The 26,304-nt window shown below is 45.5% G+C and overlaps 1 protein-coding gene across 1 annotated transcript in view; it reads right to left on the reverse strand.

Annotated features, from left to right (window-relative positions):
- SAMD11 (sterile alpha motif domain containing 11) overlaps window positions 1-26,304 on the reverse strand; it is a 130,210-nt gene that overhangs the window by 68,292 nt on the left and 35,614 nt on the right. The window contains 1 exon segment of the mRNA XM_070759247.1: window positions 15,213-15,391. Within this exon segment, the coding sequence (XP_070615348.1) occupies window positions 15,213-15,391 (179 nt within the window).

Here is a 26,304-nt window from a genome sequence, read left to right on the forward strand (position 1 = left end):
CAGGCACTTCGCTGGCAACAGAAGTCCGGAGGCGGGGCATCCCAGTGGCGGCAGCTTGGGTTCGTAAGGTGAAAATAGTTTGGAAGAAGAGGTAAAAAAATCTTAAACCCCGGGTTTGTATCTCGAAAAGTTTGTATGACGAGGGGTTTGTAAGACAAGGTATCACTGTAATTTTAGAAGAGCTGTAGGTGCATGTGTGTACATACAGTTTATATAGTAGATAATGTAGACTGCTGAAAAGCATAAAGGGAACACTTAAACAACACAATAGAACTCTAAGGATATAAAACTTCTGTGACATCAAACTGTCCACTTAGGAAGCAACACTGATGGACAATCAGTCTCACGTGCTGTTGTCCACATTCAATTTTGTACAAAACAAAGTATTCAATGAGAATATTTCATTCATTCAGACCTAGGGCGTGTTCTTTGAGTGTTCCGTTTATTTTTTTTAGCAGTATATATTTTTGTGTGCCTGTGTGTAATATGTATGTACAATAATCCCTCGCTACTTCACGGTTCATCTTTGGCGGATTCGCTACTTCAGAGGTTTTCAAAGGGGGCTTAAATCCATTAAATCCATTGAAAATTTTAAATCCATTAAACATTCATAAAATTCTTCTACAGTACTACTGTACTCTATTAAAGAAACTGGTAGGATATCACATGTAGATCCAGCTGAGAAACATTATAGAATGACTGTTTAATGCAAAGGGTGGGTTTTAAAAGTCCAAATACTGTTTAAATACATAAAAAACTATCTTTCCTCTACTTCATGGAAATTAGTTTTTCACGGGTGGTCTTGGAATGCATCCCCCGCGAAAAGCGAGGGATCACTGTATACATAGAATTAAATAGTATATTTTGGATGTCCAGTCATAGTAAATAGAGAGGGAAATTGCATCTCTTTGAGGAGAGGAGAGGCTGGGCACCCTAACCGAAACCCTTGATGTGAGTGGCGTCAGGTTGGCCACCTTTAAGCCAGTCACATGACCTTTAAGCCACCCCCGGCCACATGATCGTCAAGCCACTCCCATCTGGTCACATGGCTGGCAAGCCACACCCACAAAATAAGCCACACCCACAGAGTGGTAGTAAAAAAAATTGCAGCCCTTCACTGATGCGTACACTAGAGAGCTGATTTTCGGCCTTGGGGAAAGCCGTTTCACCCTCCAAAGGCTGAAGCCTCCAGAGTGTGAAAAACGTCCCAACGGGCAAACCAGAAGTTTGGAAAAACAAACTTCAGGTTTGTGCTATTTTTTGCACTCCGGGGCCTTTAGAAAGCTTCCCTGAAGCCTACAGAGTGTGGAAAACAGCCACAACGAGCAAACCGGAAGTCCATTTTTCCTAACTTCCGGTTTGCCCGTTGGGATGTTTTTTTCATTGTCCCACGCTTCAGTGAGGCCTGTGGGGGTGGGGTTATGCACAGGAGCAGCGTAGGGGGGTGCGCATGTGTGGCGGGGAGAGTATGGGTATGCACGCACGCACACCCTTTTGGCACACAAACCAACAAAAGGTTTGCCGTCACTGATCTAAGGGTCTGGGAGATGCTCAGGACCAGAATAATTTTGAGATGAGGGCAGGGGGCGGCACGATTTACCCGGGGGAGTGAAACCATTGGGCCTTCCTTTCTCCTCCGTCTGCCTCTTGGCTTGCAAACATATGTGCCCTAGCAAAACAGTTGGATGACTTTGGCATCTCTTCCCCCCCCCCATGACCCCCAGGTTTGCACCAAACTTTTGTAGCTGTTTTGCGGATATTTCCCTTCACTGTTTATGCTTTATTCTCCCCCACCCTTCCCTCCCTCCCCCAATGGAAACTGATCCAAGGATTCTTGAACTTTCCCGACAAAAAGGGCAAAAAATTCCCCCCACCCTCCGGTCCCCCTTGTATGTGAATCCCAGTACAGTGGTACCCCTGCTTACGAACTTAATTTGTTCTGTGACCAGGTTCTTAAGTAGAAAGGTTTGTAAGAAGAAGCAATTTTTCCCACAAGAACCAATGTAAAAGCAAATAATGTGTGCGATTGGGGAAACCACAGGGAGGGTGGAGGCCTGTTTCCTCCCAGGAGATTCCTAGAGAGGCCCCACGGAGGCTTCTCCCTGCCTTTTCCGGCCCTGTTTCCTCCTAGGAGATTCCTAGAGAGGCCCCACGGAGGCTTCTCCCCCCTGCTTTTTCCGGTTACAGTTTCATATACTTGGGTTTGCAAGTGGAAAATGGTTCTTGAGAAGAGGCAAAAAAATATTGAACACCTGGTTCTTATTTAGAAAAGTTCGTAAGTAGAGGCGTTCTTAGGTAGAGGTACCACTGTAATTCAAAGCAGAGTCTTGGGAACGGGCTCAGCTGCAAAACCCGTTTAAGAGACAGCGCCAAGGTCAGCGGCTTTTATCCCCGGGGAGGTAAAACCAGGGTTTCTGAGTCAGCCAAATGCAAGGAGGGAGATCCGACAGACGGGAGCTGACAGCTCCTTGATCCATGCCCCCCCCCCCGGCACAACAACAACAACAACCCAACTGGAGCAATACACAAATTTGGGTCAAGGGCGTTTCCCACCGAAGTGCCCAAGCGGTAATAGTCTTAGGTTGGAAGGATGCAACAAAATGGACAATACAAAATTGGTACCAATGCATGGTGGAACATATGGCTCTGCATGCCACCTGTGGCACCCTTACCATAGGTTCACCATCACTGCCCTAGAGGTTATGTAGTGTAGTTGTATGGTATTGCACGGTTTTGTCTTGTTTAAATTTTGTATATATGCCTTTTTTGTTGTTTTTAAGTGTAAATAAGTCAATAAAAGCAATTTTTAAAAAGGAACTAAGAAGGTTTTGTCATTACTACACATATTATCCCAGCTCTGCAGGACGGCCACAGCTGTTCCAATACAATTCTCTTCTAGGATCTGACTGTTCGTCCATCTTCATCCGTCAGGCTATCACCGATTGCAACTGACGGCTATAAAATTCAGCTTTCCACATCCATCAAAGCACCAGAAGCACTTTTTATTCCTTGGCCATTACCAAAAAAAATCCCCCAAACCCCCCACTGATGTGGCGACATGCCATGTGTGCAAGGCTCAGCTAGCAAAACAGCCAACGCGGAATTTAACCAGGTTGTGGGGGGGGGAAACAACAACCACAATATACAAATGCAGATCTTTCTGCTTTTCCTGTGTTGGATTATTAGAAACATAGAAGATTGATGGCAGAAAAAGACCTCATGGACCATCTAGTCTGCCCTTATACTATTTTCCTGTATTTTATCTTAGGATGGATCTATGTTTATCCCAGGCATGTTTAAATTCAGTTCCTGTGGATTTACCAACCACGTCTGCTGGAAGTTTGTTCCAAGCATCTACTACTCTTTCAGACAAATAATATTTTCTCATGTTGCTTCTGATCTTTCCCCCAACTCACCTCAGATTGTGCCCCCTTGCTCACTTTCCTATTAAAAACACTTCCCTCCTGACTCTTATTTAACCCTTTCACATATTTAAATGTTTCGATCGTGTCCCCCCTTTCCCTTCCTTCCTCCAGACTATACAGATTGAGTTCATTAAGTCTTTCCTGGTATGTTTGATGCTTAAGACCTTCCACCATTTTTGTAGCCCGTCTTTGGACCCGTTCAATTATATCCATCTCTTTTTGTAGGTGAAGTCTCCAGAACTGGACACAGTATTATTCCAAATGTGGTCTCACCAGCGGGATCACAATCTCCCTCTTCCTGCTTGTTATACCTCTAGCTATGCAGCCAAGCATTCTACTTGCGTTCCCTACCGCCTGACCGCATTGTTCACCCATTTTGAGACTGTCAGAAATCACGACCCCTAAATCCTTCTCTTCTGGAGTATTTTGCATCCATGCATGCACAGAAGCAAAGACATTGCCCAAAATGGGCGAAATCTCACGTACACAAGCATCCTCGTGTAAGATCTCACACTACTTACCAGAGCTTACAAAACTTTTGCCAGACCCATCCTCAAATACAGCTCATCTGTTTGGAACCCATATCGCATCTCAGACATTAACACCCTTGAAAATGTCCAAAGATACTTCACCAGAAGAGCCTTTCTCTCCTCCACTCCAAATAGAATACCCTATGAGACTAGACTTTCAATCCTGGGCCTAGAAAGTTTAGAACTAAGACGCCTTAAACAAGATCTAAGTATTGCTCACAAGATCATATGCTGCAACGTCCTGCCTGTCGGCGACTACTTCAACTTCAACCACAACAACACAAGAGCACACAACAGATTTAAACTTAATATTAACCGCTCCAAACTTGACTGTAAAATATATGACTTCAGTAACCGAGTTGTCGAAACGTGGAACTCATTACCAGACTCCATAGTGTCATCCCCAAACTCCCAACACTTTACCCTTAGATTATCTACAGTTGACCTATCCAGATTCCTAAGAGGTCAGTAATGGGCGAGTACAAGTGCACTAGAGTGCCTTCTGTCCCCTGTCCTATTGCTCTCCTATATCTCCTATACCTTTCTTCTATTCCTATATCTCTTCTTCTATTCTTTCATTGATATGCTCTATTACTATATATTCTTTTCTATTATTTCTTAGATATATTTTACTATGAGTATCTCCTCTATAACCTTCATCATGTATTTTACTATGTGTATACAGTATACCCACTAAAACCCTCTTTGTGTATTGGACAAAATAAATAAATAAATAAAATAAATAAAAATAAAATAAGATTCGGCTTCTTGCGCTTGTGCAGAAGTTGAACCTTGCGCCGATGTGCGCACACACACACACAATGCCCGTGCCGGTCACCAATGGGGAATGCTTGCTTGTGTTATTCTATATTCTGAGGTTTTTAAAAAAATAGGCTATCTGTTGTTTTTCAGCACGGAAAGATTTCCTTCCTTCCTTCCTTCCTTCCTTCCTTCCTTCCTTCCTTCCTTCCTTCCTTCCTTCCTTCCTTCCGCAGAAGCAACGGTGCATTTTTTACAAGGCCCCCCCACTTAAAAAGGAGAAGGCTCGCTTTGAGTTACACTGACGCAACATGTGTGTGAACTTCAAAGGCCTGGGAAAGGAAAAGAAGAATTGCTGCAACGGGCCTTTCAAGAGATGACAGTCTTTTTTTTTTCTCCTTTCGGGAAACAGGGAAGGGGGGGAAGGGGAGGGGGAAAATAAAATTAGAAGCCGTTTCGGTTGTTTCTAAGATTTGATGCCAAGCGCAGGAGGAGACCCGCTCGTATTCCAATTAAGATTTTATTTTTTTCATCAAGGATGGCAGAGATACGGACCCCAAGGAGGGGCTCAGACGGCACAAGGACAACAAACAAGGAAATTAAGAAAGGCAGATGAAAGGGGGGGGAGATTAAGGATCGCCCCCTCCCCTTCAAAACATGCCTGCCGATTTGGGAAGGGGCGACTCGGAAATAGTGGGCATCTCTGCCAATGTGGGTGGGGAGAGCAAAGCTCCAAATACAGGGGTACCTCTACTTAAGAACTTAATTCGTTTTGTGACCAGGTTCTTAAGTAGAAAAGTTTGTAAGTAGAAGCAATTTTTCCCATAGGAATCCATGTAAAAGCAAATAATGCGTGCAAACTCATTGGGAAAGAAATAAAAGCTAGGAATTTGGGTGGGAGGAGGAGGAGGAAGAAGAGGAGGAGGACAGTCGCTGCCGAAGGAAGAAGGGGAGGGGAATCAAAAAAATCCAAAACTTTAAGGCTTTTTTAAAAAAGGGACTCTGTGGCGGCGAGGAGGAGCACACGCATACGCCCGGCGCGAGGCTGCCTCCCATACACTGCGCCAGAGAGAGAAACTCAGGCAGGCAAGAGGGGGGAATCTCCCGTTCCTTTGACCGAAAGGCGGCGGCTGCTGCTGTTACCTGCTTCCTCTTCCTTCCCATGATGAAGGGCTCCCTTCTCCTCTCGCTCGCTCGCTTTGTAGCCAGCGCCTTTTCCTTCACTGTGGTGACTCCTCAGTTTGGCTAAAGCCAAGTTGATCCGGACGGGGTGAAATGCCCCCCTTTCCCCTTTGCCAGATGCTCCAGGAGGCAACCTCGCACTGGGTGTATAGGAGGCAGTGCGAGGGAGTCACCACAACAAAGTGGTTTATTGCCTCTCCAAGTGTCCAGAGAAAGGATAACGCTTTGTTCGCTCTGGACTGCCAAAGCCTCCTTAAGCGCCACCGAAAGGCTCCTCTGGCAGCCCAGAAAAGCCCAAGACGGCCAGGATTAAAGGGGGGATGGCAAGTAACTAGGCAGGCCTTCGTGCTGCTCTCAAATTTCCTGGGAAATTTTTCCAGGCTCAGGTTCTTAAGTAGAAAATGGTTCTTAAGAAAAGGCAAAAAAAAATCTAGAACACCAGGTTCTTATCTAGAAAAGTTCTTAAGTAGAGGCGTTCTTAGGTAGAGGTACCACTGTATTCAGGATAAAAAAGAAGGCAAAATTTCAACTCTTATGGGGAAGGGTCCTTCTCAGGTGGGGTTCCTACTTACCGCTGCTACCAGAACAATGCACGCACAGCTCTGCGTTGCTGGCATGAAATTTTGCTTCTGCGCATGCACAGGAAGCCAAATCTCACGAGAGGACACGTGTGTGCGAGTTTTTGGCGATTTTCTTTTGCTTTTGCGCAAACATGAAATAATATTTTCTCATGTGGCTTCTGACCTTTCCCCAACTAACCTCAGATTGTGCCCCCTTGTTCTTGTGTTCTATTTCCTATTAAAAACACTTCCTTCCTGGACCTTATTTAACCCTATAACATATTTCAATGTTTCGATCATGTCCCCCCCTTTTCCTTCTGTCCTCTAGACTATACAGATTGAGTTCCTGAAGTCTTTCCTGATATGTTTTATGCTTCAGACCTTCCACCATTTTTCTAGCCCGTCTTTGGACCTGTTCAATTTCATCCATCTCTTTTTGTAGGTGAGGTCTCCAGAACTGGACACAGTATTCCAAATGGGGTCTCACCAGCGCCCTATACAGCAGGATCACAATCTCCCTCTTCCTGCTTGTTCTACCTCTAGCTATGCAGCCAAGCATTCTACTCACTTTCCCTACCGCCTGACCGCACTGTTCACTAACCCTAAATCCTTCTCTTCTGAAGTTTTTGAGCTGACAAAAATCGAGAGGGGGTCTCCATTGGCCTTGGAGGAAACTGAGGAAGGGCAGAGTCCGGGCAAGGCTTTTCAGCATTAGAAAGAAAGGAGAGAAGAGAGAAGATGAGAACGACAAATACTGAGCCAGCTACAAGGGAGGAAAGTGTCCCGACACAAGGCACACCTGGGGACTGAGATATTAAGGAGGTGCTGGCTAAAGGGGAATTTGTCGGGAACAAACGCTGAATCGGTGGAGCCTCAAGTACACATGCCGACATCTGGAGATTCCTGTGTTCTCTTGTGGGGCCTGCCCTCTTTGCCTGCTTCGCTGAACTTCTTGTTCTGGTTAGTTTTGCAAACCTGGCTTATTGGACCTCTGGCTCTGGTTACTGTTCGGGGTAACCTGGCTTACTGGACTACTCACAGCCAGTGGCTGCTGAAGGTGCATGTGAGAATTTTGTTCCAGGACTGTTAGGGAAAGGTGGAACGTTTGGGGGAAAGGTTGGAGCAAATAAAGGGAAGCTAGACCTGTTCTCTGGCTGTGTTGCTTTCCTGCCATGACCCGGATCATCACAAGCACTACACACACACACACACACAAACACACACACAGAGAAAAGGCTGCCAAACTACAGATGTCTCCTAAAGGATCTAATCCGTACAGGCAAATTCCAGCTTGATTGGGGACAGAGGGTAATATTTAAGATACAAAATATAAAATATTAGGGGAAAAACAAAACCGCCATAGGATATGTTGTTTCAGTCCACAATAGATCCTTCCCTCTCCCTGCTCCTGAAAGCCTGAAATACTTAAACCTTTTGCCTAGTTCAAAGTTACAACAGCACTGGAAAAGAAAAAAGGTGACTCATACTTACAACCGTTTCAAAAATCATGCGATCCAAATTTAGACACTTGGCAGCCGGCATATATTTACCATATTTTTAGAGTATAAGATGCACCTTTTTTCCTCCCTAAAAGAGGCTGAAAATTCAGGTGCACCTTATACTCTGAATGCAGCTTTTAAAAAACTTTTTCCCCCAGCCCTAATTAGGTGCTAACGATCTTCCCAGCTCTTATCTTGCAGGTTGTCGCATTGTTACTGTCTGCTAAAATGTTTTCCAAGCTCTAAGTCTTTGCAGAGTTTTTTTTCATTACTCTAACTTGCTCCAAGTAATTTTGTTTCCAGCCCTAACTAGGTGCTATGTTCCCTGTCTTACCTGCTTGCAAGTTCTTTCACTGTTACTCTCTGTGAATAATGTTTTCCAAACCCTGTCTTTGTAAGGTGTTTTTATTGTTCTACTTGCTCAAAATGTTTCTATCCAGCCCTAACCAGGTGTTAACAATGTTCCCAGCTCTTACTGGTTTGCAAGGTCTTTTATTGTTATTCGCTGCGAAGAATGTTTTCCAAGCGCTAAGTCTTTGCAGGTTTTTTTATTGTTCTACTTGCTCAAAATGTTTCTTTCCAGCCCTAACCAGGTTCTAACAATGTTCCCAGTTCTTACTGGCTTGCAAGCTCTTTCATTGTTGCTCTCTCCAAATAAGCTTTTTTTAAAGCCCTAACCACGGGATAAAATAATGTGCTGAAACTGACCAGACTAAGGATGCTATCCGGGTGAATACCTGGTAAGCAGATTCTTTTCCCTATTTTCCTCCCAAAAAACTACAGTATATAACTTTCGCAATATCCTGTCATCTCCTCTTTTGGCAACTGCCTGACAAGCAAAGTCAATGGCCGAGAACCAGATTCATTTACCGACGGCACGATGCGCTTCATGACGGCAGTTAAGATTCACTTCACGGAGGCAAGAAAGACGGCAGGCAAAACTCAACCCCAGTCTTGCTTATGGTGGAAGTTTTATTTATTTATTTATTTTTATTTTATGGGAAATTTATTTCCATGCCATCGCCAATAAAAGGGGGCAAGAGCTTTCAAAAGAGCCTGTCAGCTGAATTTATTTATTTTTTAAAAAATTCACGATAAAAACCATTTCTCCTGAAAGATTCGACATCAAAGCCTCGGAGATTGGCATCCAACCGATTTTTTAATTTTTTTTATTGCAGGGGGGGGGGAACCTCACACACCCATTCATCCCTGGGCAATCATTTCCATCCACAGCGCTGGATAATTAAACACCCATCTTGAAACAAATGAATAGGTAAGAAATGAAATTAAATCCCAATTATCTTCTATCTCCTTCCCCCATGCGCTGCTCTGCATATTCCTCCTCCCCCCCCGCCAGCCCTCAAAGCTCAACCAACCAACCCCCCCTTCTGCATTTTTCAAGTTTCTATGGCGTTATCTCCAATTAGATTTCCGTGACAAACCTGCGCCTTGCTGTAGCGGGTTATTCATTCAATTGAAATCAAATTACTAATAATTTGCAAGCTTCCAGGCAGCCCGAGCTGCCTCGTGGAGGTGGAGTAGAAGAAGGGGGCAAAGAGGTCTCCTTGATAAATTACTAATAATTAAAACAGAGAAAAGGGGCAGGCGTGGCAATCACCTTCCGTTTTAACCTTCTCAGCTGCCGGTCCTTCTTAACGCATAATCGGAGGAGGAAAGTTTAATAAGGTGACCCAGATGGGATTCTTTATCCTCACAGCTGAGATGTGGCTCTTCCGAATACAGGGACAGACAAGGGATGGAAAGAATCAAGCTCTAAAAACAGGCCGGCTTGGAATGACATCACTATCCGTACATTTGGGGGGAAACCAGGAATTCAGTGAGTAGGAAGACTGCAAAAACTGGTCAAACGACTCACTTCTTTCGCTTACTGTATTTTTCGGAGTATAAGACGTACCTTAGTTTGGGGGTAGGAAAATAGGGGGAAACATCTACCTACTAGGTATTCATCTGGCTAGCGTCCTAAATCTGGTCAGCTTCAGCACATTATTTTATCCCCTGGCTAGGGCTGAAAAAACCTTCTTCAGAGGGAGTAGCAATTAAAACAAGCCTGCAAAGACTTAGGGCTGGAAAAAAACCTTCAGATGGAGTAGCAATTAAAAAAACCTGCAAAGGTTATTTAGAAAAGGAAGTTTTAGACCAACGATTAAGCAAACTTTAAGAAATATGATTTCGCTGACAGAATAGCCGGGAAAATAAAAAATAAATATAGCTGCAGATTGGCAGCGGGGGGGGGGGGGGGCTGTCTTATGTTCAATGTTATTGTTAAATGTGGTTTGTTCGACCCTATTGGAAACAGTGATCAGATGCTTATGATATGAACACCTTGTCTTGTCAACACTGTTTTGTATTGTTTATTTGTATATATTTGTATATAACCAATAAACATTATTTTATTTTAAAAAAAAACCTGCAAAGACTTAGGGCTGGAAAAAACCTTCTTCAGAGGGAGTAGCAATGAAAACAAGCCTGCAAAGACTTAGGGCTGGAAAAAACCCTTTTCAGATGGAGTAGCAATTAAAAAACCCTGCAAAGACTTAGGGCTGGAAAAAACCTTCTTCAGAGGGAGTAGCAATGAAAACAAGCCCGCAAAGACTTGGGGCTGGGAAAAAAACCTTCAGATGGAGTAGCAATTAAAAAAACCTGCAAAGACTTAGGGCTGGAAAATACCTTCTTCAGATGGAGTAGCAATTAAAAAAACTTGCAAAGACTTAGGGCTGGAAAAATTTTCTTCAGATGGAGTAGCAATTAAAAAAACTTGCAAAGACTTAGGGCTGGAAAAAAACCTTCTTCAGAGGGAGTAGCAATGAAAACAAGCCTGCAAAGACTTAGGGCTGGAAAAAACCCTTTTCAGATGGAGTAGCAATTTAAAAACCCTGCAAAGACTTAGGGCTGGAAAAAACCTTCTTCAGAGGGAGTAGCAATGAAAACAAGCCCGCAAAGACTTAGGGCTGGGAAAAAACCTTCAGATGGAGTAGCAATTAAAAAACCCTGCAAAGACTTAGGGCAGGAAAAAACCTTCTTCAGAGGGAGTAGCAATGAAAACAAGCCCGCAAAGACTTAGGTCTGGAAAAAAACCTTCTTCAGATGGAGTAGCAATTAAAAAAACCTGCAAAGACTTAGGGCTGGAAAATACCTTCTTCAGAGGGAGTAGCAATGAAAACAAGCCTGCAAAGACTTAGGGCTGGAAAAAACCCTTTTCACATGGAGTAGCAATTTAAAAAACCTGCAAAGACTTAAGGCTGGAAAATACCTTCTTCAGAGGGAGTAGCAATGAAAACAAGCCTGCAAAGACTTAGGGCTGGAAAAAACCAGACTTGAAAACCTGGACTTAGAAAGCTTAGAACTACATCACCTTCAGCACAACCTAAGCATAGCTCATAAAATTATCTGCTACAACGTCTTACCTATCAACAACTATTTCAGCTTCAACCACAACAACACACCAGCACACAACAGATACAAACTCAATGTGAACCGCCCCAAATTTGATTGTAGAAAATAGGACTTTAGTAATAGAGTGGTTAATGCCTGGAACTCACTATGTGACTCTGGTTTCTTCACCAAACCCCCAAAACTTTACCCTTAGACTGTCCACTGTTGACCTCACCCGATTCCTAAGAGGTCAGTAAGGGGCGTGCATAAGTGCACCAGCATGCCTACCATCCCTGTCCAATTGTTCCCTCTTATCAGTACTCATCTTATGTATGTAAACAATGTTATATCTATGTATATTACAAATATGTACTTGACAAATAAAATTTAAAAAATAAAATAAAATAGGGTGCTAATAATAGTAATAGTAATAGTAATAGTAATAATAATAATAATAATAATTATTATTATTATTATTATTATTATTATTATTATTATTATTATTATTATTATTATTATTATTTGGAAACAAGGTGTCACTTTATCAAAAATCAGGAGAAAAAGAGGATATCAGAAACTCAGTGGAAATCCGTCCTGAACAGGATGGGATTGAGGCAGATGGGTACAGATGGTGTGTGTGTGTGTGTGTGTGTGTGTGTGTGTGTGTGTGTAAACACAATCAATTAAAGAGGCAAACAGCCACAACTCTTTGGGGACATCAAAACCAGCTTTACACTTAAGGGTTGTGAAATGTATTTGGAGGGGCTGGCAATTCCCCACCCTTGAAGCTTTTCGTGCAAGCTGCCGATCTTGCTATTAGGAGATTGGACCTAGGACAAGGCTGACGTGGAGAACGCCTTTGCCCAAGGCCAAACGGCAAGAAAATTGGAGGGGGGGGGGCGCTAAAAGATCCTACACACATACACACACAAAATAACACACCTATCCAAGAGACAGGATGCAGAAATCTCTCAAATGCACCCTTCATCCTCTTTTAAACAGCAGTAGATTCCTCCCAGTTCGTACCAGTACTATACAAGCAGTAGTAAAACGGTAGTGACATCATGAAGCCGGTTCTGTGGGTGCCTGTCCATCATTTTTTTGGTGGGGGTTTTCTTTTTCTTTTCTTTTTTGCTGGGTTTTGCTTTTGGGTGTACGCAAAAGCTGGGTTTTCAACACTGCGCATGTGCTGCCATATTGTTTTTGGCTCCTCCACCCCTCCTATTTTTTGCTGGTTTTTGCTTCTGCGCATGCTCAGAATATGGGTTTTTGGCACTGCCAATGCAGGTGCCTGTAAACACACAGCCATGTGGCGCGGGAGAAAGCGAACCGGTGATGAGGAGCGTTAGAACAGACACCTGGTTTTAACCCCAGTCATCAACAGTGCTGTATCTTTCACCCCGGTCTTTTGAAATTTATGTATTAAATTTATATGCCCACGAAATAAAGGTTAATGTCGCTTAAAGAGAGAGAGAGAGAGAATGAGGAGACAGAGAGAGGGAGGGAGAGAAGGAGAAAGAGGGGGAGTGAAAGAGAAAGCAGAGAGAGGGAGAAGGGAGAGAGGGAAGGAGGGAGAGAGGGAGGGGAAAGAAAGGGGCCAGGACAGAGAGGGATGGTGTGAGAGGAGGGAGAGGGAGAGAGAGAGGGAGGGAGGGGGAGAAAGGGAGGGGGAGAGAGAGGGAGGGGACAGAAGAGAGAGGAAAGGGAGAAGGAGTGAAGAATGGGGAGAGAGGAGAAGGGGGCAGAGAGAGAGGAGAGGGAAAGAGTGGGAAGGAGTGAAGGAGAGAGGGGGAGAAAGACAGGAGAGGGAGGAGAGGGAGAGAGAAGAGGGAGAGAGAAGAGAGGGAGGGAGAGAGGGGGAGAAAGAGGAGGGAGGGACAGAAGGAGAGAGTGGGGAGAGAGAGAGGAGGCACAGAAAAGAGGGACGGAGGGAGGGAGAGAAACCGTTCACCAGGATCCTCCAATCTATGTCTCTGGTTTGGTTTTAATTCTGGTTGCAGGCCGGCTCTGGAGGAGCGTGCAGGCATAGAGAACACGCCAGTGGCACTGTGCCATGTGGGGCTTTCTCCAGACCTCAGGCCGGGAAATTCCAGCAAACATCAGGTACTGATTTTTGTCAGGGACCCAACAGAGCTGGCAACCTCCCGTTTTGATCTGCTTGTTTTGGCTTGGGGCAAACGGTGCGCTCTAATCCTCCTTCAATGCTCCCTTTCAGGTTGCTGAGCGCATGTCCTTGCCCTGGGACGTCCTGGCACCCGTTTATTTTGGCAGTTTCTACCCACACGGCCTCAGTGCCGGCCTGGTCAATTTTCTCCTCAGTATAGGCAACGCCGTCTCCCAGGTTTATAGCAATGGGATTCCCCACCACACCAGGCTTATTGGAATTCGTTGGCCTCCAAAACTGTTACCTGAGGTAATTTCCAGTGGTGCCTCTACTTATGAACTTAATTTGTTCCGTGACCAGGTTCTTAAGTAGAAAGGTTTGTAAGAAGAAGCCATTTTTCCCATAGGAATCAAGTAAAAGCAAATAATGCATGCGATTGGGGAAACCACAGGGAGGGGGGAGATTCCTAGAGACGCCCGATGGAGGCTTCTCCCCACCTTTTCCAGCCCTGTTTCCTCACAGGAGGTTCCTAGAGAGGCCCCACAGAGTCTTCTCCACACCTTTTCCGGCCTTGTTTTCTCCCAGGAGATTCCTAGAGAGGCCCCACAGAGGTTTCTCCACGTCTTCTCCAGCCCTGTTTCCTCCCAGGAGATTCCTAGAGAGGCCCCACAGAGGCTTCTCCACATCTTTTCCAGCCCTGTTTCCTCCCATAAGATTCCTAGAGAGGCTCCACAGTGGCTTCTCCCTGCCTTTTCCAGCCCTGCTTCCTCCCAGGAGATTCATAGAGAGGCCCGACGGAGGCATCTCCTCGCCTTTTCCGTTCCTGTTTCTTTCCAGGAGATTCCTAGAGAGGCCCACAGAGGCTTCTCCCTGCCTTTCCCAGTTACTGTTTTGGAGGCTTGGGTTTGTAAGTGGAAAATGGTTCTTGAGAAGAGGCAAAAAAATCTTGAATATCTGATTCTTATCTAGAAAAGTTCGTAAGTAGAGGTACCACTGTATTTGAAGGGGGGGCAGGGATGAAATCCTCATACCTGTCAGTCATCGGAGAGCCAGCTGCTAAGGGAGTGGGAGGTTCCACCCACTCACCGAGACGCTACCATTTTGGGTACTTTTACCCTCCGCGCATGTGCAAAAATGTTCTGTGCATGCAAAGAGGGTAAAAGAACCCAAAATTGTAGCATCCGGGTGACTGGGCGGAGTCTCCCACTCCCTTCACAACCGGGCTCTCCGAACGACCGGCACGCTCGATCGAACCGGGAGCAATTTTGCCCCGTTTAGCCCAACTTTGAGATCGCAGCTCTGCGGTTTTTCAAGAAGTGACATAATACAGATAGGCCTCAAATTACAACAGTGCGTTTAGTGACTGGTCCAAAGTTACAACGGCACTGAAAAAAAGTGATTTATGATCGTTTTTTCACCCTTAGGACCATTGGCAGGCCCCACCCTCGCGGTTGCGTGCTCATAATTAAGACAACTGCCCACCGACTCGTATTTATGCTGCCCGAGTCGGTTGAGAAGGGCAGCGTAGAAATCTAATGAAATGAAACAAGATGAAATTTCGGTTGCTGTGTTTTGTGACCTCCTGACAAGCAAAGTCAATGGGGAAGCCAAATTTGCTGAGCGACCCGGGCCACAATGCAGCTGTTCACTTAGCAACGGTGGGAAGAGAAGTCATAAAACGGCTTTAAAACTTTGAAGCACTGTTGGAACAAACAGTCATAAGACGAGGGGTGAAAAAGGAAGAAAGAACAGCCGCCTACCTTCTTTTCATGATACTAATATGCAGGTCCTCTTCCTGTTTGACATGAGGGTGATGCCCGTTGATTTTTTCCACTTCCTTGTGGTTCTCGCCGTTTGAGAAAAAACTGGGGGGCTCCTTTTTTGGAGTCCGGGAGGGAGGCAGGGGTATCGTTCTCTTCTCCGCCAAACGCCCCCGATTCTGGAAAAGTGGAAGGGGGGGGGAAGATAAATAAAAATGTCAGAACTCGGCGGGGAGAAAAACTCTCAAACATGAAAACGTTTTGGGTGTTTCTTTAAAGGAAAGATTCACATTAAAGTGTCTGGTGGATCAAAAAATATTTTCAGAACTCTGGGGAGGAGAGACAGCAGTGGAGGAACAGGGCTGCAGAGGGAGGAAGAATAAAGCAAGAATAGAATAGAATAAAATAGAATAGAATTCCCCCCAGATATCAGAGTTGCCCCCACCCTCCTTGCCTTTCGCAAGCTCCTTAAAACCCACCTCTGTCGTCAGGCATGGGGGAATTGAAATTTTCCCTTCTCCCTAGGCTTATAGAATTTATACATGGTATGCTTGTATGTATGGTTGGTTCTTTAAATTGGGGTTTTTAAGATCATTTTTAATATTAGATTCGTTCACATTGTCTTTTTTATTGTTGTCAGCCTCCCCGAGTCTTCCGAGAGGGGCGGCATACAAATCTAATAAATAATAAAGAATAGAATAGAATAGAACAGAATATAAGAATGAAGAATAGAATAGAATATTGGAATGAAGCATAGAATAGAATAGAACAGAACAGAAAAATGAAGAACAGAACAGAATACCTCCGAGACCGCCTTCTGCCGCATGAATCCCAGCGACCGATTAGGTCCCACAGAGTGGGCCTCCTCCAGGTCCCGTCAACTAAACAATGTTGGTTGGCGGGCCCCAGGGGGAGAGCCTTCTCTGTGGCGGCACCGACTCTCTGGAACCAACTCCCCCCGGAGATCAGAACTGCCCCTACTCTTCCTGCCTTCCGTAAACTCCTCAAAACCCACCTTTGCCGTCAGGCATGGGGGAACTAAACATCTCCCCCTGGGCACATTTAATTTATACATGGTATGCCTGTGTGTGTGTCTGTTAGTATATGGGTTTTTTTTAAATCTTTAAATATTTTAATTAATTGAATTATTTATGATTTGTTTTACACTTGTTGTGAGCCGCCCCGAGTCTTCGGAGAGGGGCGGCATACAAATCCAAATAATAATAATAATAATAATAATAATAATAATAATAATAATATTGGAATGAAGAACAGAATAGCATAGAATAGAATAGATTGTCTTTGGTGCAGATGCTCTAATTGTACATAAAAGAAAATATAAGTTTGTCAAGAATCATAAAGTACAACACTTAATGATAGTCCGCGTACAAATAAGCAATCCAATCATATTAGGAACCAGTCAATATAAATTGTAAGGATACAAATTACAGTCATACAGTCATTTGTGGGAGGAGATGGGTGATGGGAATGATGAGAAGACTAATAGTAGTGCAGCCTTAGTGAATAGTTGGACAGTGGTGAGGGGATGATTTGTTTAGCAGAGTGATGGCAGTCCTTGTGTCTAGTTGTCTTGGTGTGCAGTGCTCAATAGCAGCGTTTTGAGGATAGGAGTTGAAACAGTTTGTGTCCAGGATGTGAGGAATAAGCCAACAATGTCCCCCAATCCAGTTGACTTTTAAGAGTCAACCCCTGGCAATATTTTGCACTGGAGGTTTTTGCTACGTGTTTCTTATCATCTCTCAGGATCTCACTTCTTGCCATTTTAGGTGAGAGTTTTGATGCCTATCGTCCCAGCTCCACGTGCTATCTTACAAACTGCCATTTATTATAGCAAGAGCATTTAGACTTACATGCCGCTGCGCAGTGCTTTTACAGCCCTCTCTAAGCGGTTTACAGAATCAGCTCTTGCCCCCAACAATCTGGGTGTTCATTTGACCCACCTCGGAAGGATGGAAGGCTGAGTCAACCCTGAGCCGGTGGTGAGATTTGAACCGTTGAACTACAGCTAGCTGAAGTAGCCTGCAGTGCTGGACTCTAACCACTGAGCCACCTCGTTTCTTATCAATTTCGGTTCCCAACAACCCTCGTTGTTGTTTGCAATGTCACAACACACTGCCTTTTTCAAGGGGCTACGTAAGTGGAACAGCAGGGCAAAGCAAAGAGAAGATGGTAGGAAGACACCAGCTGCCATTTTGGGGAATAGGGGGGGGGGGCAGGTTAGTGCCAACTCTAGGTAGGTATCTCTCACTCTGGGCACACTGGGAATATATCTGCTGAGCAAAACTCTGTAATGGCAACAGGAAAAGCAATGAGCCAGTAAAAACACTCTGCCAGCTCCATTCAGTTGTCCAGACTTCACCCCAGATTACAAGGGATTATGGGGGTCGTTAAAAGGAGACAATTATCTATCTATCTATCTATCTATCTATCTATCTATCTATCCCTCTCTATATCTATCTATCTATCTATCTATCTATCTATCTGTCTGTCTGTCTATCTATCCCTCTCTATATCTATCTATCTATCTATCTGTCTGTCTGTCTGTCTGTCTGTCTGTCTGTCTATCTATCCCTCTCTATATCTATCTATCTATCTATCTATCTATCCCTCCCTATATCTATCTATCCCTCCCTATATCTATCTATCTCTCTCTCTCTCTCTCTCTCTCTCTCTATCTATCTATCTATCTATCTATCTATCTATCTATCTGACTTTTATGCCACCCCTCTTTATTGCAACTACTAGAAAAGAGCCACATGCCAGTTGCTAACATCCTACAACTGTGACACTTTTTTCGTCACACAAAGTGATGAGGAGCTCATTTTAAAAAAAAGCAAACCAAGGTAGCTCTATTGTACCTCAGCCTAGAAACGTCCATCCACAGTCCACCTTATTTCCATCGCTCTCCAATGCGTTCGCACAAATCGTGGATTTTCTCTCCCACGGAAGGGAAAGAAAACAAGAATTTCCCTCTTGAAATTCCAGCCAATTAAAGAGAAATGATAAGGGATGTAGTACCACTTTATCAGTCCTGGATAAGGCCACACTTGGAATCCTGCATTCGGTTTTGGTTGCCATGATGTAAAAAGGAAACCAGAAAGCAAAAACAGGAGGAGGGGGAGGAGGAAGAGGAAGAGGAGGAAGAGGAGGAGGGGGAGGAGGGGGAGGAGGAGGAGGAGGGGGAGGAGGAGGAGGAAGAAGAAGAAGAAGAAGAAGAAGAAGAAGAAGAAGAAGAAGAAGAAGAAGAAAAAGAAGAAGAAGCAGCAGCTGCCAACACAGTTCTAGGCTGCATCAATAGAATCTAGATCACATGAAGTATTAATACCACTTTATAAGGTCTTGGAAAGGCCACACTTGGAATCCTGCATTTGGTTTTGGTCGCCACGATGCAAAAAGAATACTGAGACACTACAAAAAGTGCAAAGAGCCACAAAGATGACTAGGGGACTAGAGGCTAAAACATATGAAGAAGGGTTGCAGGAACTGGGTATGTCTACTTTGATGAAAAGAAGGACCAGGGGAGACAGAATAGCAGTTTTTCCAATATCTCAGGGGTTGCTACAATGAAGAGGGAGTCAGACTATTCTCCAAAGCACCTGAGGGCAGAACAAGAAGCAATGGGTGGAAACTAAACAAGGAGAGAAGCAACTTAAAACTAAGGGGAAATTTCCTGACAGTGAGAATAATTAATCAGTGGAACTACTTGCCACTAGAAGTTGTGAATGCTGCAACAGTGGAAGTTTTAAAGAAGATGTTGGGCAACCATTTGTCAGAAGTAGTGTAGGGTTTGCTGCCTAAGCAGAGGTTGGACTAGAAGACCTCCAAGGTCCCTTCCGACTCTGTTATTATTATTACGAGACAAAAATGCCTCTACATGAACAATTAATCCTCTCCAACAAAGCTCCTATCCGCCCCCACCTCAAATCAGATTATTTTGCAGTGGGGAGGTGTGGGGGGAAAGGAAGGAGGCCTTGAGATGGGAAAACAAGGAGGGCGGGAGAAACCCTCACATGACGTTGAGGGGTATCTGCGTCCTGGTTGGGAGATAGAATAAGTGCCAGAAAATGCAGAATAATCCCTCCCAGTAGAGAACCTTGACGAGATTTTAATTGATCCCAGAGACACGGCAGCCTTGGATGAAGCAGGATCTGCAACGTGTGTGGGGCAGAAGGAACCGGAGAGAGGGGGAAAACTGAAGGAGGTGGAAAGGAGGTGTGGGGGGGTTAACTCTGCAGGGCACCCACCATCATTCAATATTTGATAATGAAGGAAGAAAAGGAGATTCAGGGAGGGAAGGAGGGAGGGAGGGAAGGGAGGAAGGGAAGAAGGAAGGAAGGAAAGGCGATTCAGGGAGGGAGGGAAGGAAGAAGGAAGGAGGGAAGGAAGGAAGGAAGAAAGGAAGGAAAAGATAGTTCTGTTTGAAATTGTATAAGTGGTTATATCACAACTTCAAATTTGGTTATAAAGAAACTATAAACTATAAAGAAACTGTAAATGTTCTTAATCTCCCGTCTTATGCAAACAATTAAGAGGTATAAAAAAGTAAAATAGATGCTGAATAGATAGTAGGAGATTCAATCCACTCAATATAGAACTGGATAAAACAACAGCGATTGTTTAAATTAAAATAGTAATACCGTAAAGTGCAAATATATTTGGAAATGAAATAGCTGTGAAAGTGGTTGGTTTTTACTTTGTATTCTATGTATTTTTTGTATTCTATGTAAGTTTTTCTATGTCTTGTTTATATGTTGTTTTTAACTAAAAAACTCAATAAAGATTTTTTTAAAGTGACTTATAACCCATCCTTGCATTTATGACTGTCACACAGCCTCCCATGGCCATGTGCTCAAAATTCAACAAAGCCACTAGGCCAGATATTTTAAGGCAGTTTTTTCTGAATGGTCCGAGATGAAGTAAACAACATTTAAAGCCTTACAAATACAGAGGCGCAAGTCCCAATTTAAGGAACTCCATCCATGCAGAACGATCAAAATCCCGACGCTCACAAGGGGAGAGACACACAGGAAAAGCAATACTAAAAATATCCTCCGTCTGCGAGTTTTCCTATTTGCAGGCGGAGAAGGAAGGGGGGAGAGAACACAGCTATTTTTCCCCCTCTTCTCCTGAGCATTAATTACACTCCTTTTAGAAATTAATGAATAAAAATAAAACATAAAAATATAGTGTGAGTGTATATAAAAATAACAATTACACAGTACCAATAGCGCAGTATTAAAGGATGAAAGTAATAACTATAAATATGGTGAAACTTTTACGGATATACAATAAGAGATACTAACAAAATAGGCGTTGATTGCTTACCTGAACGCCTCTTCTCGTACGGTGAGCGGGTACAGCAGTCACATGGGTTGCTCATGTCCAATCCGGTGGAACTGAGCCTAGTGTTAAAAAAGCTTGCCGGATCCGCCCCTTCCCCAGAATTCGCGAATCCATAGACTAGGCTCAGCTGTGAAGCTCTGTAGTGTTCAACTCTCATTGTTAGAGAAAGAAGATATAGAAAGGTAAAGAAGACACATACAAGGGCGGGAAGTGACTGCTGTACCCGCTCACCGTACGAGAAGAGGCGTTCAGGTAAGCAATCAACGCCTATTCTCCGTACTGAAGGAGCGGGTCCAGCAGTCACATGGGACATACCCAATAGATGGTCCCTAGGGTGGGATTAGATTGCTATCGTGTGAGATAACGGATTGGAGTACCCTTCTGCCGAAGGCAGCGTCCGCTGAAGCGTAAGAATCAATCTTGTAGTGCCTGATGAAGGAATTTGGCGAGGCCCAAGTGGCTGCTTTGCAGACCTCCTCCAACGGGGCTTGAGTCGCCCAAGCGGCCGAGGTGGCTGCGCTCCTGGTGGAATGCGCTGTGATGTTCCTTGGAACTGAGAGGGAGGCCGACTCATAGGCCTTAGATATAGTCCCTCTGATCCAACGGCCTATTACTGTTGAAGACACTTTGGCCCCCATGACTCTGGGGTGATAGGCTATAAAAAGTGCTTCTGACCTCCGAAAGGGTCCTGTGCGTTGGATATAGATTCTCAGCGCTCTGATGAGATCCAGGGTGTGCCATCTAATTGCCAAGGGATGGTCTCGTTGGAGGCAGAAGGAAGGTAGGACAATATCCTGAGATCTGTGGAACATGGAACTGACCTTGGGTAAGAAGGTGGGGTCCAGTCGCAAGACTACCTTGTCCTGATGGAATTGACAAAGGTCCTGCCTGATTGAGAGGGCAGCCAGCTCCGAAATGCGTCGGGCAGAGGTAATAGCCACCAGGAATGCTACCTTAAAGGATAGGTACCTGAGGGACGCCGATTTTAGGGGTTCGTATGGTGCCTGCGTGAGGGAATGGAGAACCCGTGGCAAATCCCAGGATGGATACCTGTGGACCTTGGAAGGTCTGAGGTTGGCTATGCCCTTGAGGAATTCCTGAACTTCAGGGAAGGATCGGAGAGGCTGTCTGCGGGGACCCCCTAGGACAGATGAAATGGCTGCCAGATGACGCCGGAGGGTGCTGGTGGAAAGACCTTTATAGAAGCCTTGCATAAGGAAGGAAATAATTCTGTGTATGGGGATGCACAGAGGGGAGAGACCTTCCTGTAGACACCACTGGTGAAACTTGGACCACGTGTGGTCGTAGATTCGATTGGTCGAACCCCTTCTGGCCTTTAAAATGACCTCCACTGAATCGGGGTCATGACCACGCAGTTCTAAGTCTCTCCTGATAACAGCCAGGCGGTGAGGTGGAACCACTCCGGGTCTGGATGGAATGAGGCCCCCTGCCGCAGCATATCCCCCGAAACGGGGAGTCGCCAAGGGTCCTGGACGGACAGCTGTTGGAGATCCGCAAACCAGGGCCGGCGGGGCCAATGAGGGGCGATTAAGATTACTCGGGCCCTCTCGGTGAGGACCTTGTGAATCACGTCCGGGAGAATTGGAATTGGAGGAAATGCGTAGAGTAGGCCTGGGGGCCATGGACTCCGGAGGGCATTGATTGCTTCCGCTCCCGGGGATGGAAATCTGGAAAAGAAGCGAGGGAGTTGGGCGTTCGCATTGGTCGCGAAGAGATCCAGGACTGGTAGGCCGAATCTGAGGCTGATTTGATGGAACAGGTCCTGATGGAGGTTCCACTCTCCTGGGTCTATCGTTGCTCGAGATAGCCAGTCCGCCTGGACGTTGAGGCTCCCCGAGATGTGGTCGGCTAGGAGCGACCGAAGATGTTTTTCCGCCCAAAGGCCTAACTTGAGGGCCTCCCTCATGAGAGCCTTGGATCTCGTGCCCCCCTGTCTGCAGATATGGCTTTTTGTGGCAATGTTGTCGGTGAGAATGAGAACGTGCCGGTTGGGAATGCGAGGAGAGAAATGCTTCAGAGCCAGGGAAACGGCTCTTAACTCTAGCCAATTGATTGGCCTGGAAGCTTCCTCCGGGGACCACGTGCCCTGGGCTATCATCCCCTGGGCGTGGGCGCCCCATCCCGATAGACTGGCATCTGTGGTGATGACAAATTGATCCGGGCACCTGAACGGGGATCCTTTGTCCATGGCCGGAGACTTCCACCACTTGAAGGATCTGCGAACACTTGGCGGGATGACAATGCGCCGATTTGAGTTGCTGTGCCCCGATCTCTGAAAGGGTAATAGGAGCCACTGGAGTTCCCTAGCATGAAGGCGAGCCCAGGGAATAATGCCTATGCATGACACCATCTTCCCCAAAAGGGAAGACAGAGTTACTATGGATACTGAAGAATTAGATAAAATGTTAGAAATTAACTCCCCTATACTGAGTTTTCTCTCGGGAGAGAGAAAAACCTGGGAGGATTCTGAATCGATAATGGAACCCAGGTGAGAAATGGATGTGGAAGGTTGGAGGTGGCTTTTTTCAAAGTTGATGGAAAAGCCATGGTCCTGAAGGACTGACATGGTGATAGAAAGGTCTGTTTTCACTTTCTCTAGGGAGTTCCCATGAATCAAAATATCATCAAGATAACATAAAATGTGAATGGGAGACGCCCGGATATAGGCCGCCAGGGACCCCAAGAGCTTTGTAAAGACCCGAGGGGCCGAGGAAAGGCCAAATGGCATCGCCCTATACTGGAAGTGCCTGCCTTGAAAGGAAAAACGTAAAAAAATTTTTCTGTGGCACTTGGCTATAGGAATGTGAAGGTAGGCCTCAGTGAGGTCTAAGGAGACCATGAAATCTCCCGTGTGAATGGCGGCCAGAATAGAAGATAAGGAGTGCATCTTAAACTTCCTATATTTGATGAATAGGTTTAGTTTCTTTAAATCCAAAATAGCTCTCCAACCTCCGGATGACTTTGGAACCATAAATAGGATGGAGTAAAAACCTTGGCCCTTCTGACCAGAAGGAACCGGTTGAATGGCTCTGATGGACAATAGATGAGAAATGGCCTCCTCCATACGGTTACAATCTGAGGAGGACCTGGGAGAAGGGCAGGAAATAAAACGTTTAGGGGGAGGAGAAATAAATTCTAAAAGAAGGCCTGTTTGAACAGTGTCAATGACCCAGGGGTCCTTGGAGGTGAGACGCCAATTAGAGGCGAAATGGGCTAGGCGACCCCCTATGGGAATAGAGGAGAGATTACCATCTAGGTTTTTTTGAAGCCCTGTTAGAGGAAGCTCCCCTTTGGAAGCGAAAACCTCTACCCCTGGAGTTCCTACCTTGGGAACGAAAGCGGGGGGAATACTGACCTGGAGATCTCTGATAGGAAGCCGTTTGATCTTGCTGGCGTCCTGGGCGACGAAAGGACTGCGTTTTGGTAGCCTTTTTTGTGGTTGGACCCAAAACCTTCTTCTTGTCCGTGGTCTCCGTGAGGAGTGGATCCAGAAGATCACCGAAGAGAAGGTCGCGCTTTAAGGGTCCCTGGGATAACTGCCACTTCTGGTGTACTCCCGCTTGCCAAGGGCGAATCCATAGGAGTCTTCTTGCCGTTGTAGAAGCTGCAATAGACTTAGCAGAAAATCTAGTAGATTGCAAGGTGGCATCAGCCACGTACTGGGCAGCTGCAAAGACCTTGTTGAAGTCTTGTTGACCTCTCAAGTCATCGGGAGGAATATGCTGTTGAAGTTGGCGAAGCCACAGCAGCATGGCTCTGGAGAAAAAGGAGGCCGCTGCAGAACTTTTAATGGCCCAGGAATCTGCGGAGAATCCTCTTTTGAGCATTTGTTCAATGCGCTTGTCCTCTGGGCGGAGGACTTCCTCCGCCTCGCCTGGCACAGCCGCTGCCGAGTGAAGGATCTTGACAGGTTCATCCGGTTTGGGAAAGGATAGAAGCTCTTCATAGGAAGAGGAAAGTTTGTACAACTTTCTGTCCTTGGTGGAGGGATTAAGGCCAGAGGCTGGGAAATCCCACTGTTTGAGTAAAGCATCTTTAAACAATTTTGGCATAGGAATTACCTCGTTATCCTCCTGTTCCTCTGTGAAGTAAGGTAAATTCTCCTCCGGGGGATCAGTGGAAGTGGAGGCTTGTTTCTCCTGGGCCGCTAATCCCGTAGAAATCCTAGCTTTGAGGAGGAGAGATTTGAATAATTGAGAAGGAAAAATGGTAATTGGAGAAGGAACCTTTATTTGGGATTCCTCATCATCTGATAGGCCCTGAAAAGGATCCTCATCATCCTCCATATCCTCATATTCGTCCTGAGAGGAATCTGAATCATCCTGAATAGGAGCTCTAACCGCTGGGGAAGAACCCAAGGGGCGGGAGGGACGAGAAGGAGGAGGAGGTAAGGGAAGCTCATTGATGGTGGAGAGTTTGGCATCAATGGCCTTGGACAACACAGCAAAAATAGATTGGAACTCAGGAGGTAAACTGGAAATATCAGCAGGGATGGCAGAAGAATCCCTAAAGGCCTGGGAGGATCCTGGCTGGGGGGAATCTTCAATAATATCTGGTTCCTCTGGACCTATGCCCCATAGGTTAGGTTGGGGTCTGTCTAGGTTAGGCTCATCCAGAGATAACACAGGGACCCCAGAAGGAGGTAGACTAGCAGCCTCTGGGGGGTCTTGACTACTGATTACTTGGGCCTGCACTTTCAAACGTTTAGCTGATTTGTCATGGATTCTTTGTAGGGCTAGGTCCCTTCTCTTCTCGGCCCTGGTGACCTTGGTCGAGGGGCGGGCCCCTGGAGAAGAGGAGGAAGAGGCCTGGGGGATACTAGTAATCTCATCGCCTGTAGGCCTGGCCTCTCTGGGACCTTTAGTTGTGCCTCTCTTGGGAAAGGTAGCCATAGTCTGACAATTAACAGAAGACAAGGCTGAGCCAATAACTGAATAAATAAGGAGAAGAATTTCAAGGACTTCCCAAGAGGAATGGATCCTGCTTCGAGGCCTCGAAGCTGCTGAGACTTGAGGACAATCTGGGCAAACCCAGAGTTCGTGTCCCCAGATCCAGCGGGGCCAGCCTCCCTAAACTTATTAATTAAGTAAACCAAGGCACTCTGGTTGGAGGCTTAGCCGGTGGAGAATTTAGCCTGGGACCCCCAAGGCCCGCTCCGGGATCCACGCGGTGGACTGAGGCCTACGCGGCTGGCAGGAGGCCAACACGAGAGGCCTAGATTTAAAAAGGGCGCGAAGGCCTTCGCGCCGAAAAATCGCTCCGTAAAATCTCTTAAAGGGGAAGCGATCGACTAAGTCCAGGAGACTATAGAGGCGTCTCACTCCGCAGGAGGTATTCTTAAGCCCTTTAATATTTATATATACAATAAAGAATCAATAAATCAATAGATTAATACTTGCACCAGAACCTCCAGGCCAAAGGATTAAAAGAATCCACAAGCGGCCGCGGGGATCGTACACGGCAAAACCGCCGGGGGAAAACGAAACCGCAACTTCTCCAAAGGAAAAAAGCCGAGCCGCAAACGGCTGGCGCTATTAGTGCAAGTAAATAATAATGATAAAACAATTCTTACTACTTTTGAAGAAAAAGATCGAAGGGAAGGTGTTAGAATGTTGAACGAGCTATCACAATACAACCGCAGGATATGCGAACTGAGCGAATTCTGGGGAAGGGGCGGATCCGGCAAGCTTTTTTAACACTAGGCTCA

The sequence above is a fragment of the Erythrolamprus reginae genome, chromosome 8, assembly GCF_031021105.1.
Source record: "Erythrolamprus reginae isolate rEryReg1 chromosome 8, rEryReg1.hap1, whole genome shotgun sequence".
Taxonomy (NCBI): Eukaryota; Metazoa; Chordata; class Lepidosauria; order Squamata; family Dipsadidae; genus Erythrolamprus; species Erythrolamprus reginae.